Source organism: Anabas testudineus, chromosome 10 (genome assembly GCF_900324465.2).
Source record: "Anabas testudineus chromosome 10, fAnaTes1.2, whole genome shotgun sequence".
In the NCBI taxonomy this organism is placed as follows: Eukaryota; Metazoa; Chordata; class Actinopteri; order Anabantiformes; family Anabantidae; genus Anabas; species Anabas testudineus.
Window position 1 is genome coordinate 10,460,822 of NC_046619.1, and position 21,147 is coordinate 10,481,968.

General features: G+C 42.6%; 1 protein-coding gene across 1 annotated transcript in view; it reads right to left on the minus strand.

Annotated features, from left to right (window-relative positions):
* The window catches only part of adamts2 (ADAM metallopeptidase with thrombospondin type 1 motif, 2), a 93,119-nt gene that overhangs the window by 48,088 nt on the left and 23,884 nt on the right, over positions 1-21,147 (minus strand). Inside the window, exon 3 of the mRNA XM_026358139.1 lies at positions 5,276-5,450. Within this exon, the coding sequence (XP_026213924.1) occupies positions 5,276-5,450 (175 nt within the window). The remainder of the gene's footprint in view (positions 1-5,275; positions 5,451-21,147) is intronic.

Genomic DNA, 21,147 nt, shown 5'->3' on the forward strand with positions numbered 1-21,147 from the left:
CTGCTATTATCCCCTGAGTCCTGCTCTGTTTAAAGGTAGCACCGCGGCACACTGAGTGATGGCTCAATGGACGGCCTGCTGAGAGCTTACTAGCAGGTGAGGAGTCAGACAAGTCAGAGGGAGGACACACACAGAGTGACACAATGTAGACATACGGACAAATACACACTTACACATCAGTAGACAGACTGACAGACTGCTGTCAGTCAGTCGTGAGTGAAACAGGGAAGAAATAAAACTTGTAAATGCGATGAGGAAGCAAACATGCATGCAGGAATGCATGACTCCCTGACACACACACACATGCACATACAAACATGTTGAGTGTAGTAATAAGCCAGCCATGCTCTCCAGGGATAGAGCCAGTGGTCACAGAGCGAGAGAAAGAGGAAGCAGCTGGCTGCTGAAACACTTCCCCTCCTAGCACTGCAATTTCCTCTCATAGGCACACCTGGGCCAGGACTCATTCACACACATACAGTATACTGTATCTCTCTCTCTGTCTGTGTGTGTGTGTGTGTGTATACAGTGCACATATATCTGACTAATTCTGCACCTGTACATGTGTTTGTTTTTTTTATACGTGTATGTTTCTGGTTGGCTGCATGTGCACATGTTTATGCAGGTATGCGTTAATGCACACTACTGATTCAAACACCGTCCCTGCTGCTCAGCAGAACATAAAAACTTCATTGTCAATATTGCACCTCAGCAAAAAAAAAAGGATTTACGTCGGCAAATTCGCTTCTCAAATTCAGAATTCCTGTGACACAATTAGAAGGATAGAGAAAGCTACAAATACAGAGAAGGTCTGTATGGTTGCATGTGTAAGTCCATACTTTATTCCGCTATCTTGAGCTTTGCAGTGCATTTAGAAAAACATTGAGTTTCACTGAGGTTTCCAAATTCTGCTTAACTTTGGGTTTTTCCCACCAAAAATACTCAGCCTCAAGCGTTGGCAGATGACATTGTATACATAGGTTATATATGGCTAATGCGTTTTCCTGTTAAACCAGTGGTTTTAGATAATAAGCATCCTAAAGACTTTCAGGTCACATGACTTTCATTCATGCCAGGACTTAAACCATCTTGCTTTAGGGTAAATGGGAAGGTAGTAATGCAACTGGGTTATGCTGCTTTAGAGAGGTTAAAAAAACGGAAAGAGAAATTCATCAATCTCCCAGTTTGAGGAATGATTACAAGTGTTTTTGTAACCCGAGTGTGTAAACGCAATGTTTTTGTTTTAAGGTGATTAATGGACATTTCTTATTTATTACGTGGTCAGACAGAACAGCTGGAAACAAGTCAACAACTTTGTTTTATTCTTTTAATCACTTTATTTGGAAGTAAATATTGGTAATAATTCTTCATTGCACAGAGTATGTGAAAGTTGAACTAGAGGTTTTTTTATATTTTCCACCTGTGTTTTGTGTCTTCCAATAAACATTTGGAAAAACCTGGAAGGTGTAAATTTGATTTACACCTGCTCATGTTTTTTGCACCACCAGACAAAACCACAAAAAAAGAAACGCTGTCCATTTGTATTTACACCTTGTGGATGTCAAAGAGAAGAGTGTTTAAGGGATGTTCTTGGCACTTCATAATGACGTCAATAGTAATTTGTGAGGGTTTTCTGGTTGCCTATTTAGGATTGCAAAAGGACACACTCTGTACTTCATAGTCTCTGCTGGGATCCCGCTAGACACTAAAGATGAGTTCAGGCCATTTATGAGTTCTGTGTGTGCTCTCACATCTCTAAGTGCTTAGTCACGAGTCTCCTCCTAAAACCTTTGCACCATATGACTATTCTCGTGTCGCACCAGCAGAGAGAGCAGTGAGCGAGATACGGAAAGAGGGGGAGAGAGAAAGAGTGCGATCCCTCAGGAGCCCCCTTCATTTTCTGGATGTGAGAGGCAGACATTAAGCTACAGTGACGAGCACCATTGGCCTCTGTCTGACCCTCTTTAACTTCCTCTGGCTCGGACCGAGGCTGAAGCGCTACTGTCAGTGCTGCACAATGTGGTATATACTAGCAATACAATAACAGTGACCTAACAACAAGTCAGACCAGTAAAACAACAAACTAAATCCGGCTTTGTGCAGATGCATGGTGTATGGTGCCTCAAATCTCCACCTAGTGTTAACCTACCAGCTAATTGCTTTGCACTGGCGGCTGCAGGGAGTCTTTCTGTCTGGAGAACATCTCTGAAGTTTCAATGAAGGCATTTGCAGATGACTACATTTATTTTTATACCAAACTACCAAGGAATAAAATAAACAACTTGTTGCTTCTGTAGTGCTGAAAATTTGATTTACATAAGAAAGATAGGTAAGAAACGATGTCTTACTACTGCTCCAAACTGGCGGCATTTATGCAAAATATTGTGTGTTAGGTAAGTCTAGATGGAGGAATAGGGGAAGGGGATTATGGGAAAAAGCCCTCTGGTAGTCCATCTGTCTGAGCATGTCTCAGTACCCTGGACACAACACTGCACCGGCATGCATACACATGCTTGTATACACCCAGTTGAAGCAACAAACCTACACAGCCCTCCTAGACAAAACACTAATATCCACCCTCACTGTCCAGCCTCTTGTAGCCACAAGAGGAGAGATGGGTGAAAGCAAGACGAGGGGCAAAAAGTAACAGAAGACACTAAATTTAGAGGAAAACAGAGAAGCGGGGAAAAGGAAATAGAACTAGTAGAACAGGAGGTCATTGATCAAAAACCACAGATAAAAGGAAATACAGTAGAATAAAACAGTAACTGAGGAAATAAAAACAGATTGGACGATGTAGCTGTCTGTCCGCCCAGCAGAAAATGAATGTCAATCCTTCGTTTTTTATTGCTGCAGCGATTAATTGACAAATGTGCCACATTAATAATAAAGCTCGCTCTCTCCACTTACGACATTGATTCACACCTCCTCAGCTTATGGTGTAAGAAACCGATCAATCTCGCTCCGTCTTCATCTCTCTTTCTCTGCTTCTTGAGCTCCTCTATTACCTTGCTAAATATAACTTCCTTCCCTCTGTCTTTAGCCAGGAAATGAGTCCAACATTTAATAACTAGCTATAAATTAAGCAGGCTTGGTGAAGGAAATCTCAGGAAATGATTGATTGGTTATTAATTAATTCGCTAATGTCCACGATTGATCTACAAGGGGGAGTGATGGTCTGAGAAAGAGATCATAAGGGAATGATTCAGTTTTAACTGAGCAGAAAAAAGAAGCATGTAAAGGCAGAAGGGTCTATAACGTGTCCATGTGGCTCTGATATTATAGTGATATGATGTACCAACTGTTTACATAATGCTGTGGTCAAGAATAGCTAAGACAAAAGATAAAAAGCGAAAAGAGAAATGAAACAAAGAGCGAGCTCCACAACAAATGCTGCTGGGAACAGAACATGTCTGCCTGTCAGTCAGTCTGTCTGCTCAGCCTTGAAAATCCCAGCACTCAAAGCCAGACGACCACAGAACTCTTGCCCACGCCGTATATGCAGGCACACAGACACACAAACGCAAACTGTGGCCTGTTCTATCCTACGCTATTGATCCGCACCCCACTCTTCATTAGAACGAAGGATTCAACAAGGAGCAGCGAGACGTGTGTGTGTGTGTGTGTGTGCGTGTGTTCAGAAGTGTAAATGTACGATCAAAGGAGTTGTATAAGCTGCATGTGGTTACATCCTGTATGTGTGTAAGTTTCCATACAGGCTTATATGTGTGTGTGTGTGTGTGTGTGTATGTACCACCAGGTATCAGTAACAGTGGGAGCAGATCTGTGTTACTCTAATGCAGTCTGTCCTCACTGGGTGTTCCTATGGAAACTCTCTCTCTCTCTGTATATTATTAGACATTCTCGAGTCAACTGCTCAGAATAGGAAGACACAGATCTCATACACGCGCTACGCCAACTCGCGAGACTCGCCGTCTTTGAGAAGGTTTTTGTTTTTGTGATTAGTTGAGGTGCAGGCTCTTACACTGGTTGACTTATAGGCATCAGATCAATTACAAAGATTGGACAGCCACTTGTACTGACACAGGCCTGAGGCATGCATTGCAGTAATATTTTCCCAGCCACGTTCTTAAACTCCTGACAGGGCAGCTCATATTACTGAATATCCTGTTTTCTAGGAATAACTCTTTTTCCTATTTGTCCTTTCTGTTTTCTGTTTTTATTATTTCTTACCTTTCATTTCAAGGTGCAACACTGTTTGTGATTACAGTAGATACTGGACATACTGTTGAGCTCTCTGGCCAACACATTAACACTGTTTATCTTGTATTCTCTCTAATGAACACTTGGTTCTACTGGCACTGTATTCATTTGAGTTTGAGAATAAGAATGTGCCACTAAGTGCAAATGTTATGAAAGGTCTTCCCATAGGTCTTTACTTGCTAGGTGCTGCAGTGGATCGCACCGTATGTGTTGTACTCCAATCTCAACCATAATTGTTTCACACCCAGAAAATGAGTGCAACATTTCCACCCAGGCTTTCCACTAATAAAAGATTCTCAGAGCACTTCCTTTACATACATCTTACTGTAGAAAGTTACTTCAATGTCCTTTAGAAGGTGAAACATTAGACTACAGACTATTATAGATCTGTACAATCAAAGATAGTTTTGGTACAACTTGTCTGCTTGGGTAAAATAACAAACATACACATCTCCCAGCTCCCAGATTGACTAAATGTATTATGTTTTTTAACTAAAATATTGAAATAAATTCACATAGCTTGTCGACATGATATGTCAAATTCTATGTATTATATTTTCTGAAAAATAATGACCCTTTTTGTTGTTTCAGTGGAAAACTGACTTGACAAGAAGCCAAAAACTTCAGTGTCATCTGTTAATTGTTAAGGCAGCCGAGGCTACATAGACTTCGTTAAATGAACCAGAAGGTGTTATCGTGCCAATCGAACACGTGTCTCCATATGTCACTCCTTTTTTGCTGCAAAATGAATGCAGTGACAGGAGGATGTGTTTGAGTGCATCTAGGTGTAATCCTCTTGACAGAAGGGTGTGCGCACAATGTGACTGACTATCATACAATGGTTTGATTTGATTACATAAGCAGAAGTGTATGAGAGAATAGTGGTTTTAAGATATTAATGTGTAAGTTAATAATGACAGAAAGTGAAATTTGCAGGTCTATAGGATAAATCACATGTTGATAGTTAAATAGAGTTTGATGCTGTAGTGTGCATGAGATGCAGAGTTAGAAGTAAAAGTGGACGGTGGTGCAGCAGCACCCACAGACTGACCTCTGGAGTGGTAGTCTGCCGCCTCACTGTTGACGGGCGCTTTCTTTACGGCTGAAGAGCGATAGACGATGTGTGTCCTTCCTCCTTCTCCCTCCTTCTCCTCTTCTATCACTCCATCGCCCCTTTCCACTGGCTCGATAAAGAACTCTTCTTGCTCAGTCCTGATCATACCAGCCTGAAAGAGAGTGTGGAAAATGAATTGGGAAACATGGATACAGGTGAACTCTGACACCGCGTTAATGCACAGCCATATAACACCCAGGTGTTGCTCCTTCTTTTAAGCCTTTCACTCTCTTCTTTAATCTGTCCTTCACTTCTTCTCTTGACCTAATATTTTAAAGAAAAAACCTTTGCTTTACCTCACTGCTATGTTAGGGGTATGCTGAAATAAAAGAGAAGAGGAGGGGACAGCAGTGATCTCTCCTGAGGCCCTGTGAAGGGCCAGAGTGACACCTGGCATCTAAAATGGCCAACGCAACAGCAGGAGATGAGACTGTCCCGCTCCCATCCTGGACTAACACATTCTGTCAGGTAATTCCCCACGCCTATCTTACGTACACACTCAGACAAACACACATCGTCTGTGCACAAATGCAAACTCACAGGAAGAGAAGCAGAGGGGGAGCGAGGAGGAAGCCTGAAAGAGACGGCCAGAAGTGAAGTAGTGTGCATACAAAACACGCATGCAAAAAAGGAGTTGCGTGCACATACACAGGGAAAACAGGCGCAGGGAAAATTGCCCGTCACTCTCTCTTATTCCATCTGTCTGTTTAAGACAACTGGCAATTACCAAGGCAACACACTGCTGTAGAGGAAAGCCATGGGGGAGAACACATAGAGAGAATGGGGAGGATTTGGAGAGGAAGAGCGCAAAAAGAGAGACAGCGATAAATGAAGAAGAGAGAAAACATCGATTTGATCACCGCTTGTCTGTATCTCCCTCCGTTCTGACAGGAGAAGGAAGGGATGACGAATGAGCTGAAGTGAGGAAAGTGAGCTGATGATGCAGCAGGCAGCTGTTCTGATAATCCCACTGTACACTACCTGCCCAACACCAAACGGGACACACAGAGCAAAAAAATTAGTGACTAGCTAACACACTTTTGGAAGAGCTACATATTTTTTCAAAGGAAGACTTTCCAGAATCACAACTCTAAAGGAATGGTGGAGCTGCCCTGTGTCTGTCTATAGATACTAAGTCCGACAAGGTCACAGTGCATATAGTATGTCACTGTTGGGGTGGCCACTTGTTTCTGCTGTCATATCTCTATTAGCAGAATCACACAAAAGTAAAATTTCCTTTATGTTTTTTGTGTCCTAAGGAAAATTATACTTTTAATGGGTCCAGCACATAAACCTATCATTCACACATTTGATGAAAGGCAGCAGGAATGAGATGAAGAAGCTGGAAAACCAAACTGCACTGTGAGCACTGCTCACAGAATAGTTTACGTTTGTTAATAAATAGAGATTGAGACATCCCCTGAGTGTGCTGGAATTTTTACTATGCCATTTGGTAATTTTCCTGCTCCGGTTGAGCACCCTAGATGGATGAGGCTAGAGTTGTGCACAGGATTGTAGTCTTTCGTCATTGTAATTAGTTTAACTAGACAGCATTTCTGTCGTTGCTTGTGTTTTTTGCTTAGCGTTTCTCCTTAAGAACTTCTTTCTTAAGTTCCAGTGAGCTGAGCTTTCTTATTCACTGTACTACACACAAAATGTATTGAAATTCTCTGAAACATTGCATTATTATTTTTAGTTTCTCATGGGGCCTATGAGAAACATCATTTCACTACTTGTATCTAAATTCATGAGCTCCTTTTAGATTTGCTCTGCTTTCCATAAATCTGATGAGTTCTGAACGTGTTACTTTTAAAATATTGCTACAAACTGAAATAAAATAAATACAACTAAAAACATCCAGACTGACTGCGTAGCATAGCCCGTCTGTTTCCAACCATAATTATTTCAGGTAAAGGACGTAGAAGTAAATGGTTCAAATGTTCAATTCCTGTTTTTCATATAACAGCAGCCTATGTGTATTAGGGAGTGTCTAAACAAATGTGTTGTACAGTACTGTTTATTAATGAAGTTTACTGTTGATCTTTGTCATCAGTTTTATTTTCACACCACTGTTGGATGATTTCCTCTATCACTCATATGTACAGTGTGTCTGAATGAAGCTGTGAGGACCACTAACAACATCTAATAAAAGTGACCAGTGCCTTGGTGACAGAAAGCAGCCGCTTTTGCAGATTGATAAATTCAGCACCATTTGTACGTCTCCCACGTCTGAAAAGTCCTATGAGGACTTGAAATATAGTAGCTACACGGAGACAAGAAGATGAAACTAAAAAATATGGGACCTGATTTATTTGATCTATTAATCTATTCTTTCGGACACACTAATGTGCACACTGCTTACTGGATCCTTTCAGCTCTAAAGGAAATAAATTTGACAAATTATCTCTTGTAATGAATATTAGCTAAAGCGATCCCTGAGAAATGAAAAAGGCCTCTTTTTTGCCTTTATTTTCTTCCTCTGCTCTCTCTACCCCCTTTCTCCCTGACAGCCAGAGGCTTTAGTCCCGGAAGGACGTCGACAAGCCGCTGACCTGCTCACTCTCTTCCTCTTCCCTTCCCCCTTATCTCTCTTTCTTATCCCTCCATTTCTCCGAGCCATGGTGCAGCATTCCGATCGGAGCTGATGGATCTGCGATGGTGCATGGATTTCCACTCCAGAATACCAAGCAGTGGGGAGAGGGTAGCTGTGTCAAAGAAAAAAGATGACATGTGGGACTGGGAGACATGGTTGGATCGATCAGAGCTGGTATAGTAGGGGCGGAGGGTTAGAGAGAGGGGAAGGCGTGAGGGAGCAGAAGAACTGGACGTGTCCTTTGAAAAGCCGAAGTGAATAAAGCATCAAAGCAACTGAACACATTTCCATAGTGAGAAGCATTGTCTTCAGCTCCTCTCAAGTGGGAGCAGTCAGGTCCTAGTTGAGGGGATTACAGAGAGGCTTGTCCAAACACTGTGTCCGGAACAGCGAGAGAAATTCAGATTCATCGGCGCTACGCCACCAGCCTTAATGTGCCAGCATGAATTTGGTTATTCAAAGACAGTGATAAGGGCCACATAGTGATACGCCATAGATAAAAAGGGGGTGCAATTAAAACATATTATATGTCTCTTTAAAAAATAGATTCCTTCGTATTGTTTCATGCATCTGTTTTGGTGTTTGCACTTTTGTTCTCTTTACTTTCACAACAAGCACATCATCCGCAGTCCTTTTTGTGAACAGATTTAACCATCTATCTGTGAGAAACACTTTTAATTAACAATAGCATAATAAAGCTCTATTTCAGGTCATATTTCAAATAAACACTTCCTTGAGTAAATCTCCATTATAAGGAATAATGATGCAAATTACGTCTGAGTGATTTATCATGAAGATAAATGAGAGCGAACGTTAGCCCGTTCTGGCTCAACATGAAACCAAACAGCCACACATGCTCGTGTTAAGTCAACACGTATCACCGGGTTATTAGTCGTCTCATGGCCATCGAGCCGGTGACACTAACCACAGCCTTCCCTCTGTGACCTGAAACCAAAGTGCAGGATCCAAATCTGGACCCTACACGCCGAGTGTCCAATTACAACTGGAGGATCCTCTGTGTTTGAAGCTCTATTTGAAGATCTTAAAGGGGTAACTTGAGTCCTGGGTAAGTGTCCTGAGGGGCACGTGAGACAGACGAGAAGCAGAAAAGCAGCGGTGGAGTGGAAGAGCGGATGTTGTGGTGAGGATCAAAGTCACACCCGGTCGGGGCTCTTCAGCTAAGTCTAGCTCAGGCAGTTTGTGTGTGTGTGTGTGTGTGTGTGTGTGTGTGTGTGTGTGTGTGTGTTTGATGTGATGTTACTATGTGTGTATGTGCGTGTTTGATCTGATTCATAACCCTGCTACTGCTGGCTAACTTCACACACAGTTGCACACATGCATCCACGGGCAGGCAGACAGTCACACACACATAGCTTTGATAGTGACTCACTCATACTGTGTAACCCTCCAATTCATTCACCCTTTGAGTCATGAGAGAACCATTCTCGTACAATAGTAGCGCTGATTGGAAAAATTAGACACACTTCAGGAGAAGAGATTATGAGGACACATCACCGCAAAAATTAATGATGTTTTATTTAATCACATCAACGGCAAATGTTATCTTTACACTCCCCCACCAAGCTTTTGTGTTTGGATTATGATTATAGCTGTCGCAAAAATGTAGATGTATCTGAAATTCATGAAGGTAACATGAAGCAAAGCAATTTAAAACATTACGGTGAGCTAATGTTTTAAATACATAAGACATTTATGACTCTTGGCTAACCTTTCGTCTCTGCTGCTTCTCTCTGGCAGCAGGAAAAGATAGAAAGCAGAAGAAGCAGGAACAAGGAGAGAACTGCAGTTAAGGTTAAGTATTAAAACTGATTCATTAAGAAAACGAAATGATTCTCTTTGCGTCCTGAAGAGCGAGGTGATTGCCCAATTATGTTAATCAGAGATACACAAAAAGGATGAGGAGAATAAATCCAACGCTGCAAACTAATTTATCAAAGGTAAACAAGAGAGAGAGGAGGGAGGACTTGTCATACTTAAACCTTCTCACTCCCGTGTTGCTACTGTGTCCCGTGTTGCTCAAAAACACACTTACAGTATGTGCACGCTCGCACACACTCACTGGTTGTGTAAACCTGTGTGTGTGTGTGTGTGTGTGTGTCTCAGATGGTGAAGTGTGCCTGTGTGATTTAAGCTGTGCAGGATTTAGCAGTGGAGGCCCGTCCCTGTCACCCTGCTCAGCTCATTACATAGAGTGGTCTCTGAAAAAAACAAAACCATGTAAGCACCTACACAACCTCGAATAAGTACACACGCATGGCAGCTCTGTCCCAGTCACCCTTTATTTCTCTTTCCCTGCTTTTTCTACCTCATTTGCAAATTGTTTGTCATCTTTGACCTATATTTTTTTTTTTATCAAGCCACACACACTCACACACACACTCTCTCTCTCTCACACGCACACGAAGACTGGGTCATTTTAGGTTTTAACTTTCCACTCAGGCTCACACACATCAACTGTCTCCAAGCCCTGAAAATAAAAAGGGACCATTGTGAAAATTACACCAGTGAAAGGAAGAGGAAGGGCACGAATAAACAGGAAGGGCCCCTCTCCAAGTCCACCACAATGCTATGTCTGGAAATATCTTCCCTCGTATGAGTTTGACCCCACAGTGTAGCTTTTTGGTTCAAACAGCTCTCCTTTGTTCTTCCATTGCTCTCTGCAATCTTCCTTTCTGTTCCACCTCCCTTTTTGTTTCTCCATCCTTTTTTTTTTTTTTTACTTACAATTCCATTATGCTGCCCTCGCTTACTCCACTTCTTTCCGTTTCTCATAATACTAAGTGGTGGAGGCACTCTAAATGTGTGAGAGTGAAGACAGGCCCAGGTGTCGGAAAAAAGCAGACAGACAAACGGCAGCAGGGCGCAGGCCGTATTATTTAAACACACTGGATGGCAGGAGCCTAAGAATAGCAGTAAGATGCTAATCTTGGTTAGCCTGACTAGATGATCTGTGGAAATTTGGTTCAGGGTGGGAGCGCTGACACAGACAGAAACACAGTCACTGACAGTCTGGCAGACAGACTGCGAGACACCGTGCCAGCCAGACAGACAGTTTGCAAAGGAGGCTGCCTCAGCATCCCATTCTCGCTTTTGAGCTCTCTCTCTCCCAATTCCTGTTGTTATTCATCAGGACAGAAGCTCCCTCCCTCTGTTTTCTGTCCAAACAGAGATTATGAATCAGCAGTATGAGGAAAGGGAAAGAATAGGAACAGTATGAGCTGAGGGGTTAAAGCAGAAGCAACGTGTGATAACCAGCTGGGAGCTGATGATAGGTTAAAAAAAAAAAAAAAAAAAAGAAAAGAGGTAGGTAAAAATGAGACAATTTGAATGTGACAGGTGAGAATTAAGACGAGAAGGAAATTAGAGAGCAGAAAAAGAGTGGTAAGAAAAAGCTGAGAGGAATTCCAAGACTGGGATTCTGGACATGGAAAAAAGGAATAAATATAAGAGAGAATAGAGAAATTAGGGAAAGTAACGTGGTCCATAATGAGCACTTGAATGTTTTCTCACTTCTCCGTCGTCTCAACCCTTCGTTCCTCTTCCCTCTGCAGTCTGACAACTTTCCCAGACAGCCAAATGTTCTTGGCCCGACTAACACAGAGGAGTCAGGACAACTGTAGGAAATGTTTTCAAGATCATCAAAAGCGTCCACACTTGGTCTCCACGGTTGTTCTTTCACAGCCTGTGCCAGGTATTTGCGAAGGACCTGTACTTTCTATAAAAGGCAGCAGGTTTGCTGCAGAGGGCCCGATGCTGTAGCTACAGTATAAAACATAAAAGTGGTAACGATTCAAACTTAATACAACCCCACAGGAAGGTTCACTCCATGAGCTGGTGTGTAGAGAGTGGCCCCTGTTGTGTTGCAATTACAGCATCCTTAACCATGCCAAATTGCCATTAAGTAAAGCTCAGACTTCCAAATAGAACCTGGGGCAGAGAAACCAAAGGCGGTATCTGAGGAAATGCATGCCTACAAGGCTAAGTGTTTGTTAAAGCCTCGGAAATCCTAATTTAACTTTTGTAAACTAGGGAGCATGCATACGCTCTGAGCACTGAGACATATTCAGGAGTCAGGCAAAATCAGAAATCACAGGTTTAGGGATATGCGAGTCACAAATGATTTAAAGAATAGAATTAAATGATTTAAATTAAATGATCTGGTCTTTATGGTTTTGCAAAGACACAGGGAAACATCTCTACCAAGACAGGAAATCAACATTTTGTAGGCCAGATATTTTGACAGAAATAATATGCTGCCTGCAACATAAACATCTATTGATATGTTAAGCATCGATGTGTTTGCATCTTGTCATTTGAGTTCAACATAATTCAACACTTAATTAGCTTATACTGGTAACTTGTTAGTTAGCGAGGCCCACTTAATAGATCTTTACTGAGATTTCCACCACGTGGTCTTCCTGGGTGGATGGAGTTTACTCAGTTGCCATGGTAATTTTATAGATACATAGATTGACAGCGAGCTAGGCGGACAGAGTTGTCTATATGACAACTGAGGTGATTGAAAGCTGTGGATAAAGATCATAAATGGAGGCTGAGCTAAGACTTTTAATCACTACTGGGTGTGAAAACTAAGGGAATATGTCAGAAAAGGTGCAGAAATACAATTTCTTGTGCCACCCAGCTATTTAGTAAGTGACAAGAATGACCCACATTTGAATCGACTGGAGGTTAATGTTTACAGATCTTTAGCCTTTGTGTGCTCCCTGCCCTCACTGTGCTCATGCCAGTACACCCACACACACTTTCAGACACACACACACACACACACACACAACGCACCAGCCGAGCGCCCATCAATCCCTCTTACCGCCCCAGCCAAGCCATCGATCAGCATGTGTGTGTGTATTTCGATGGATTCACATTTGTGTGCGCTGTCTTCCAGATTGATAAATGACCCCGATTAGTGGTGACTGACCGCTCTTTGATCGCAATCTAAGCGCAGAGCAACAGCCGTACTCAGAGCAGTATTGTCTAAAGCGGTCCACTATTAATACAACAGCACTTTAATGAGTTACAAACCAACCACAGGCCTGGGATCTGCTGCTCAGTCATAATTATACCACTACTGAGAAGTTCAGAAAAATATTTTATCTCAATCTTATACAAGTGTCCTAAAATGAATAAACATTTGTGTTTCCAAACAACTAAATCGAGCAGCATTTTTCAGATTTGGTCCTTTGCAGTTGTTTGAATAAGCTGTCGGTTCAGATGTTGGAATGTGGACAAATGATCTGTATGAACAAGAATCTGCACAAACATAACAAATCTGCTTTTTTGTCTTCTTATTCAAAAACAAACCCCTCTGTCTTCCTCACCCATCGCTGTTGCTCCACTCTTTTTTTTTTCCCCCACTCTTCCTTCCAGCTTCATGACCCTCAGTCATGGCGACCCCACCCCGGTGGTGACAATCCCTCCCCACACAGATCCATGCTCAGATCCACACCCATCCTCATCTGTATCTCTACTCCATCTCCACATCTCCACATCTATTGGGTATACCTGTAACCTAGCAACAGAGCAGAGTGAAGACCCTCCCCTACCTGCTCACTGCGCTGACTGCTGGACCTGACAGCCAATCAAACTGTTTCAGGGCAGCAACAAGAGCCAATCAATCAATGTTTGCTATAACTGGTAGTTGCCCCCCGGTCTCCACCCATTTGACCCAACATACGGGCAAAGAAATGAACATGTACTTGCACACACAGCTTTCTCCAGATGCTAACACATACACATGCAAGTGTCTTAATGCCACCATGAGAGATCACAGGACTGATCCCTGTGTGCGACCGCTGGCTTCCTGCTGTACTATTGTGGTCCAAAATCAACATGCACCCGTCCTTAAGGAGCTGGTGTTGCTATGCGCCTGCACAACGTCACAACCTTTTAAGTTCAAAGCCTTGATGCAACTTTTCTCACTCTCTCTCTCTTTTTTCCAGGTCACATGGTCCATCGTGGAGGAACAGAACATTTCCTTGAGTTATTTTTCAGATAATTTTTAGATACAGTCTGCTGAAGCCAGCAGAACCTCTCATCTCATTGTGATGTGCTTGATGACTTAAATACAAATAATAATAATAGAAATTATTCTTTGCGACTGTACCTCCTAGTTTCATTTCATACATACTTTGGATCTTTTTAGGTCTAATAGTGCCATAGAAAAAAATTAATTACAAGACATGTGGAGTGAGATAAGATAGCAGGAATCAACTTTCTCTGTAGGCCTAAAACAAACTAGATGAATTAATGCCGGCTTGCCATTAAGCAGACCTACACTGTACGATCCTCTGGCTGTGTCATCATTTAATTTTCTTTTGAAGCTCTCTTATAAAGCATTTTGTCTGTGTTGATTGTTCTCAGACAAGATTAATCCTTCAAATATATAAAAAGAATATTTGCTTGAAAATTACTGAAACTTTTCATCAGCTCAAAATAGTTGCTGAGGAATTTTCTTTTACTTCCAGTAATCGACTAATCGTTGCAGCTCTGCATGGCAGGCAGGTGAGATTTTCTCCTTAATGTATCCATCCCTTTTTCATCTCCCTCTATTTTTAGAGGAGACAGTTCCTTGTCTACATGGAATTGTAAAAGCTCTCTCTCTCTCTCTCTGCTCTCGCTGTGCTCCTTCTGAGGGGAGTGATCAAAGCAGGAAAATTGTGAGAATTCATCAGACTCTTGTTGGACTGATGGAGAGGACGACGAGAGACACAGCGAGAGAAGAGACAGTGAGGCAGAGATGTCTCCACCATTTTACACCTCTGTTAAATTTACGCATCGGCTATTTCAAACACTCCTTTCGCACGGCTCTGTCTAGATCCACTTACATGGGAATACAATCCACACGGAAATGATCAGCGCTGAAGTGTAATCAGAGCAACAAAGTTACCCAGTCCCACAACCGTACACGTGAGAAGTGAAAGAGTCTGTGCCACTTCCACCTCACTACCTGGGTTATGAGTGTTATTTTATGTTGACTACTAATGTTAATACATATGAAGTAATACATATATGTTCGTGGTTCACTTCAAACTGTGCTTTGGGGACAGGCCAAAACTAGTGCCATTCCTGGAGACTGGGGCAAAGCATGGTGACAGAGATAAATTATAGTTACATCTTAGCTTGATCGAGCAACATGTCAACTAAAACCTTGATCAGACTAGCTATACTACACTAGGCTACACTATATTTCATGAAATCCCGCAACAAGGTTTCAAGCCATGTCTCTATGAGATGTGAGCGCCACCACCAGAGGGCGACACTGTGATGTTCCAGGCCCGTAGGAACTCAGTGGGCAGAGAGGTCTGCAAGGTCTGTCTGGTGGGCAGAACAGAGAGAGGAAGACAGGGACGGGGGAAAGAGGCAGAATGTGTGTGGGAGAGAAAAAAAAACACTAAACAGAAGGTGAGGCGAGACAACTGAGTGGGGGGCCATGAGACTGAGATGTACTCAGAAGGAGTATGTGTGTGTGTACTTGAGGATTATGTATGAGATCTTGCATAAGCGCAGGTGTCAGCAGGTGCATTCAAGCACTAATACGAAGTGGTGCATTGGCATCTGTGTGTGTGCATGCGTATCTACGTGTGTGTGTGTGTTTGTGTGCCTAAGGACAATACTGTTCCCTCATTACCCAACTGTTTCCTCCAGTCCAGCACTAATGAGGAGTCTCACCGTCACCGTGGTAATCAAGGTCAAGCCTAGGCCAACACACAGGAAGGGACCTTCACGCAGTTTGCATAGTCACAGTTTGCAGGTGTATGCATGTCCACAGCTGGGATTAGCAGCACATTTACAGTCAACTCCCTGCACTATCCAAATATTTTCAAAGGAAAGATGTTAGTGTGATATTATGTGGGACATGTTATGTTATTGCGAGGTGAAGCCAGAGAGACAGAAGAAAAACATGATGGAGAGGATGCATGCATGAGGACAGGTAGAGTCAGGTGGAAAAAGAGGAACAGACAAAGAGGCATAAGGATGAGACACAAAAGAAGGGGAGGGAGAGGAAGACAGGGTGTGATATACAGGGGAACAAGGCTGGGAGGAGGGATAGAGGTGAGGGGAAAGAGAGGGAGGAGTAATTAAATGAAAAGAGCAAGAGTTAGCTCTTTAGTCTCATCCCTCAAGACCAGCTTGACACTGCTACAGCTAGCTAATGTCATAGCAACAGGGAGAAGAAAAGTCTAATGGGTGCGGCACCGAGTGGAGGAGGAAAAGGCAGGTGAAGGCGAGAAAGAGGAGGCAAGTGAGGAAGAAAGTAAGAGGAAGAAGGATGCAATGATGGAAAGGAAAGAAAGTAGGAAGGAAAGAAGGGGCGAAACAGGTATTGCGGACTTCAGACTCAAGGACAGAGACATCAGGGTGGGAGTGATGGGAATGATATAAAAACGGAAAAAAGGGAATGAAACGGGAGGGGGAAGGTACAGAGAGTGAGAGGGCTGGCAAGGAGCCAGAGCAATAAAGGCCATATCGTCCCCCCCCTTCTCACTCGCCATTTCATTTCCCCTCTCTCGTCTTCACTTGTGCAGCTGCATCTGTGTTTACTATTGTTTCTATATCTAATTTTCCTGTCTGCATAATTCACTAGAGAATCAATAATTCAGCTTTAATTAGCTAAAAGTAGACCCGACTTAAAAACAGACAGGACCATCATCAAACTGAACCGAACACAAACACGGGGAGCAGTTTAGTTTAGGGTGGCCTGAAAAAGAAGTAGCACACATGAAATAAAACCAAATTTCAAACGGGGCGTTGAGACAAAGTTATTAATATTGCCTAAAACTTAATTTCTTAGCAAACAACATACTTGGACAGCAGTTCAATAGAGCTGCATTTACTAAAATACTAATTAAACGTACCTTACCATCTGCCAAATGACTAAATGTAAATGTAAACGCTGTAGTAAGGTTAACTGCTACCTACATAGACACGACACCTATGATGTGACCTACGTTGTGGCACAAGAAGTGTCACCTCACCGTCACACAACCTGAACTACTGTTCGAACGTGGCAGAGAAATTGATCTGCAGTGGTCTTATAAATGCAACAGACGGCATCCTGCGCTCAAGCAGGCTCCGGCAGTAAACAACACTGTCACTCAGACTCGTGCACTCCCCAGTGCCTTATCAGTAAACTGGCAATTGTTCTCTTTGTTAAGATGTGATGCAGGACGCTGTCGAGGCGTGCTGAACAGTTCATCTGAGAAGTAATTTGTGGATCCAACACGACAGACGGAAAACCCATGGATGAAAACATGTCTGCTCCGTTCTATGCATGTCGGGGAGTTACAGAACTGGAGTCACTCCTGGTTTGGATTGCACTGAACACAACTACACAAATTGCACAACATAATGTTATTTTTTTTTAATTTAGCATTATGCTACATGGGCTACAAATTCCAATTAACCTGATGATACCTGAACAAGGTCGATTTGCTCAGGAAGGCTTTTGATGTAACATGATCAAAAGCCCCAGAAAAAGCTAATGAACTGAGTTTGAAATATTTGTGTGTGCTTCTAATTTAAAGAATGACGCGACCTGCTCGAGCTTATTCAAGCCTGTTTCCCCAACACGTCTCTGAAGCTTCATAACATTTTTGATGGCTAAATGTATTTACATAAACATTACAAAAGCTTTATTATGAAGGTAACCTGGTGGATTTTAATAACTAATAACAAAAATCTCTAGTTACATTGAATTTTAGTTTCTGTCAGTTTTCAGAAACACCAAAACACCAATTCTACAGAATTTAAAACAATTGTTTGGCAGCGACACTAGGAAACACACTGCCGGACATGAATGAAGTTGTTTGGGCTTCTGGACATTGAAGGAACTGTGAAAGACTCACACCCAGCAATGAGCTGACAGGTTCATATCTCTCTCTGTCCCCACCACCTCTTCATCTTCTCCATGCTCTCTGTGTCTTTTTGTGTCTTTGTGAATCACTGGCAGTTTAAGCGCAGGAACTGGGACTCTTAAAAGGTGCCTGTTTTATTCAGCCACTGCCTCAATATTTTCCAGAAACACTTGTTCCGACACATACACACTTGCACGCACACATACCACTCATACACAGACATCCCCACAAATGCATCTATGTGGTACAGACAGATTAGCAACTAGGACCGAAGCCACTATAAAAGATTCCTAGAGCTTATGACTCCGTCTGTCTGTGTATGTCTGTACAGTGGGTTTGTGTATGTGTGTGTGTCAATGTTCCAGCCCAAATAAAGTGTACACCAATAAGATCTGCCTCTGGATCGATTGGGCTCAGACTGTGCCTCAGCTGACAGCCCGGGCCTGTTGTTCTCTTCATTGATCCAATTTGTGTGTGTGTGTGTGTGTGTGTGTGTGTGTGTGTGTGTGTGTGTGTGTGTGTGTGTGTGTTAAAGTTGCAGAAACAAAGCAGAACATAAAAAAAAAAGCACATGATGAGGTTATGGAAGAGTCATAGTTAAACAAAAACTGTTGTTGTTTTGAGATCTGACATGAATAAGTGGTACAGAGCCACCCCTAGACAATACCCAATGTTTTGTTAATTCCACGTCAACTTCCTCTCAACTAATCGCTCTGTGTGTCTCAGTGTCACCTGACCTCACCTGACCTCACCTGACCTCACCTGACCTGTCGCAATCACCACAACCGCTGAAGAATTGAATGTTTTGTTGAGTTTCAAGTGTTTTTTTTATTGCTATTATGCTCCAAAACACACAGGGACAGAGGGGAAGGAGGAAAATAAAGTTGAGAGAAACAAAAGAATGAGAAGATAAAGCTGAGAAACAGAAGCAGCAGGTTAGCACTAATGGTCAATGACATGTTAGCGCAGTGGCTGGGCTTAGCACGGGCGCCTGAGCTGCTGAAATATTTACACGGCTTACAGAACGAGAGACTCGTTCACTTCAAATCAGTCGGAGCAGAGAGCGAGCGAGAGAGCTGGGCCACTTTCCTGCGTCTCCTCGCTGCACTGGGGTAACAGCTCACGCAGTTCAAATGGACAGCGCCGCATGAATAATGTGCATGTGTGACTTTTTGTTTTACTTATTCATTTTTGCCCCGACATGTTGGACCTTAGCCTCGCTGTGTTTACAGGCGAAGCTTTAAAGATGGAAAGTGTGGAGACAAACTTTTTTTTTTCTTCCTGATTGCTTTTGCGGTGCCTCATCTGAACACAGTTGTTCTTCTGCTCCTATGACGCTCACTGTGCACCTGTACAATCTAATGCAATTCAGCAGCTCTGCCTCTCACTTCTACTTTTCCAGGTATCCTCTGCACTCATTCCTCCAACACTACATCTGTCTAAGATGAAAACACTCTCCTCCTATACTGAATGACGTGGACGTTTAAGACAGAGAATGCTCTAAGGTCCCAATCAACTTCGATTTCAGCACTTCCATGTAAACCCAACTTGCCATACTAAGCCTGTGTGTGTGTGTGTGCTGGTATCCCTGTGCATGTGTGTGAGCCTGTGTGGGTGTGTGAAAGTGAACCATCCAAATTCCTCAGTGTGTTTTTCAAGCGCTTGTCAGCTTCAAAGACGTGGGTCACACCAACAGGCACCTGACACAGGCTAACTTCACTTACCGCTGCCATAACAACAGAAAACAAACAGAAGACGAAAAACATACTGCATTTTCATAATGGCAGCTCAGTGTCTCTCTCTCTCTCTCTCTCTCTGTTTCTCTCACAGACTGGACAGATGACGGGTGCGAAGGATGTGGGAAGAGACAGATCTCCGTCACTTGTGTTCTGAACACTTCCAGCTGACAGCTCCGGCTTAATATTTAACCACTGGACAGGCATGCACACACAAATGTGCACACCTATGGACTGCAAATACGTGGAGAGGGATGCATTAACAGACACGAGCAAACCAAACTCCATCTCAAAGTTCAAAAGCAAAATAAAAAGATATGATGGCGGCTGGGATAATAAAAAGCGGCAGCTGTCCCTCCAGGAGAACTTTCTGTGTCTTACCTAAGTGACGGGCTTTTTGGCAGAACCCATGGGCTTTAACATGGTGGTTGCTGATGGCAATGCTAATGACAAGTTATGTTTTCAGACGAAGCTGCATGAGGTTGTCCATTATCTTTCTCCCTACTGGCCTCTTTCTCTCTTCCCTCCCACTCTCCCCAGCTCCCTCGCTCCCGCCCCCTCTTGTTCTTTCTCTCACTTTTCTTTTTAATTACCTGATGTCTCCTCTTCTGGCCCAGACGCCAATAGAGATGTGAACGGCACCGTCTGCACTGAACCGTCTGTGTATATCTGATCTCTGATCTTTCCTCTGTCTGACTGTGTGTATATAATATGTGTGTGTGTTTCCCTAAGTGTGCCTATTATGTGTCTATCTAGACACAACCTGTCTGTATTTTCTGTCTGTGCATATGATGGTTTTGAAATCATTTATACAAGCATGTCTATATACAAATTACTGGCCACATGTACATCAAAACGAAATATTTAAATATTGAAATATATTTAAATTAATATATATTACTATTAAATAACCTAAGACACTTAGCATAAACTGTTTTTTTGTTGTTTTTTTATGATACAATTGTTTCTCAACAGATGCAGATAAGCATCAAATCTGCATTTAAATATTTTGGGCTTTAAGTGCAAACAGTAATCTGACATATTAGACTGCCTGTTGGTACCGATTCGGGTTTACATTATGAGAAATAGACAATCATAAGATAAGAGGGATTAGAATGGAAAACAATGGGAAAAAGACAAAGAGGAGACAAATGGCAATGAGAACAGAAAATAGGATTTGGAATTTGGGAAGATGATCATAAACTACCTCGATTAAGCTGACAGCACAGAAATACTGACTCTACACACAAGTGACACTGATGCTCAGACGGATTTTGGCAAACTCTTACAGCTTTGACAACGAGGTGCTGTGTGTGTGAGCCATGTCTTTTTTCCTTTCTACATGTCCGTGTGTTTGTACTCTTTCCTGTTTCCTGTGGCCGATCTCACAAGGATGCCCCTTCTCTCTCCTGATGCCAAGCTCGGATTCCCCATCTGTGTCATGGGTGAGGACGGAGGCAGCTTGTTGCACTTCAAAAGCAATTGAGAAGCCTCTGGCACGGCAGAGGGGACTGGATACTGAGACAGGAAGTTACCTGCCAATAGAGCCGTGTCTGTGTGTGTGTGTGTGTATGTGTATGTTTGGCA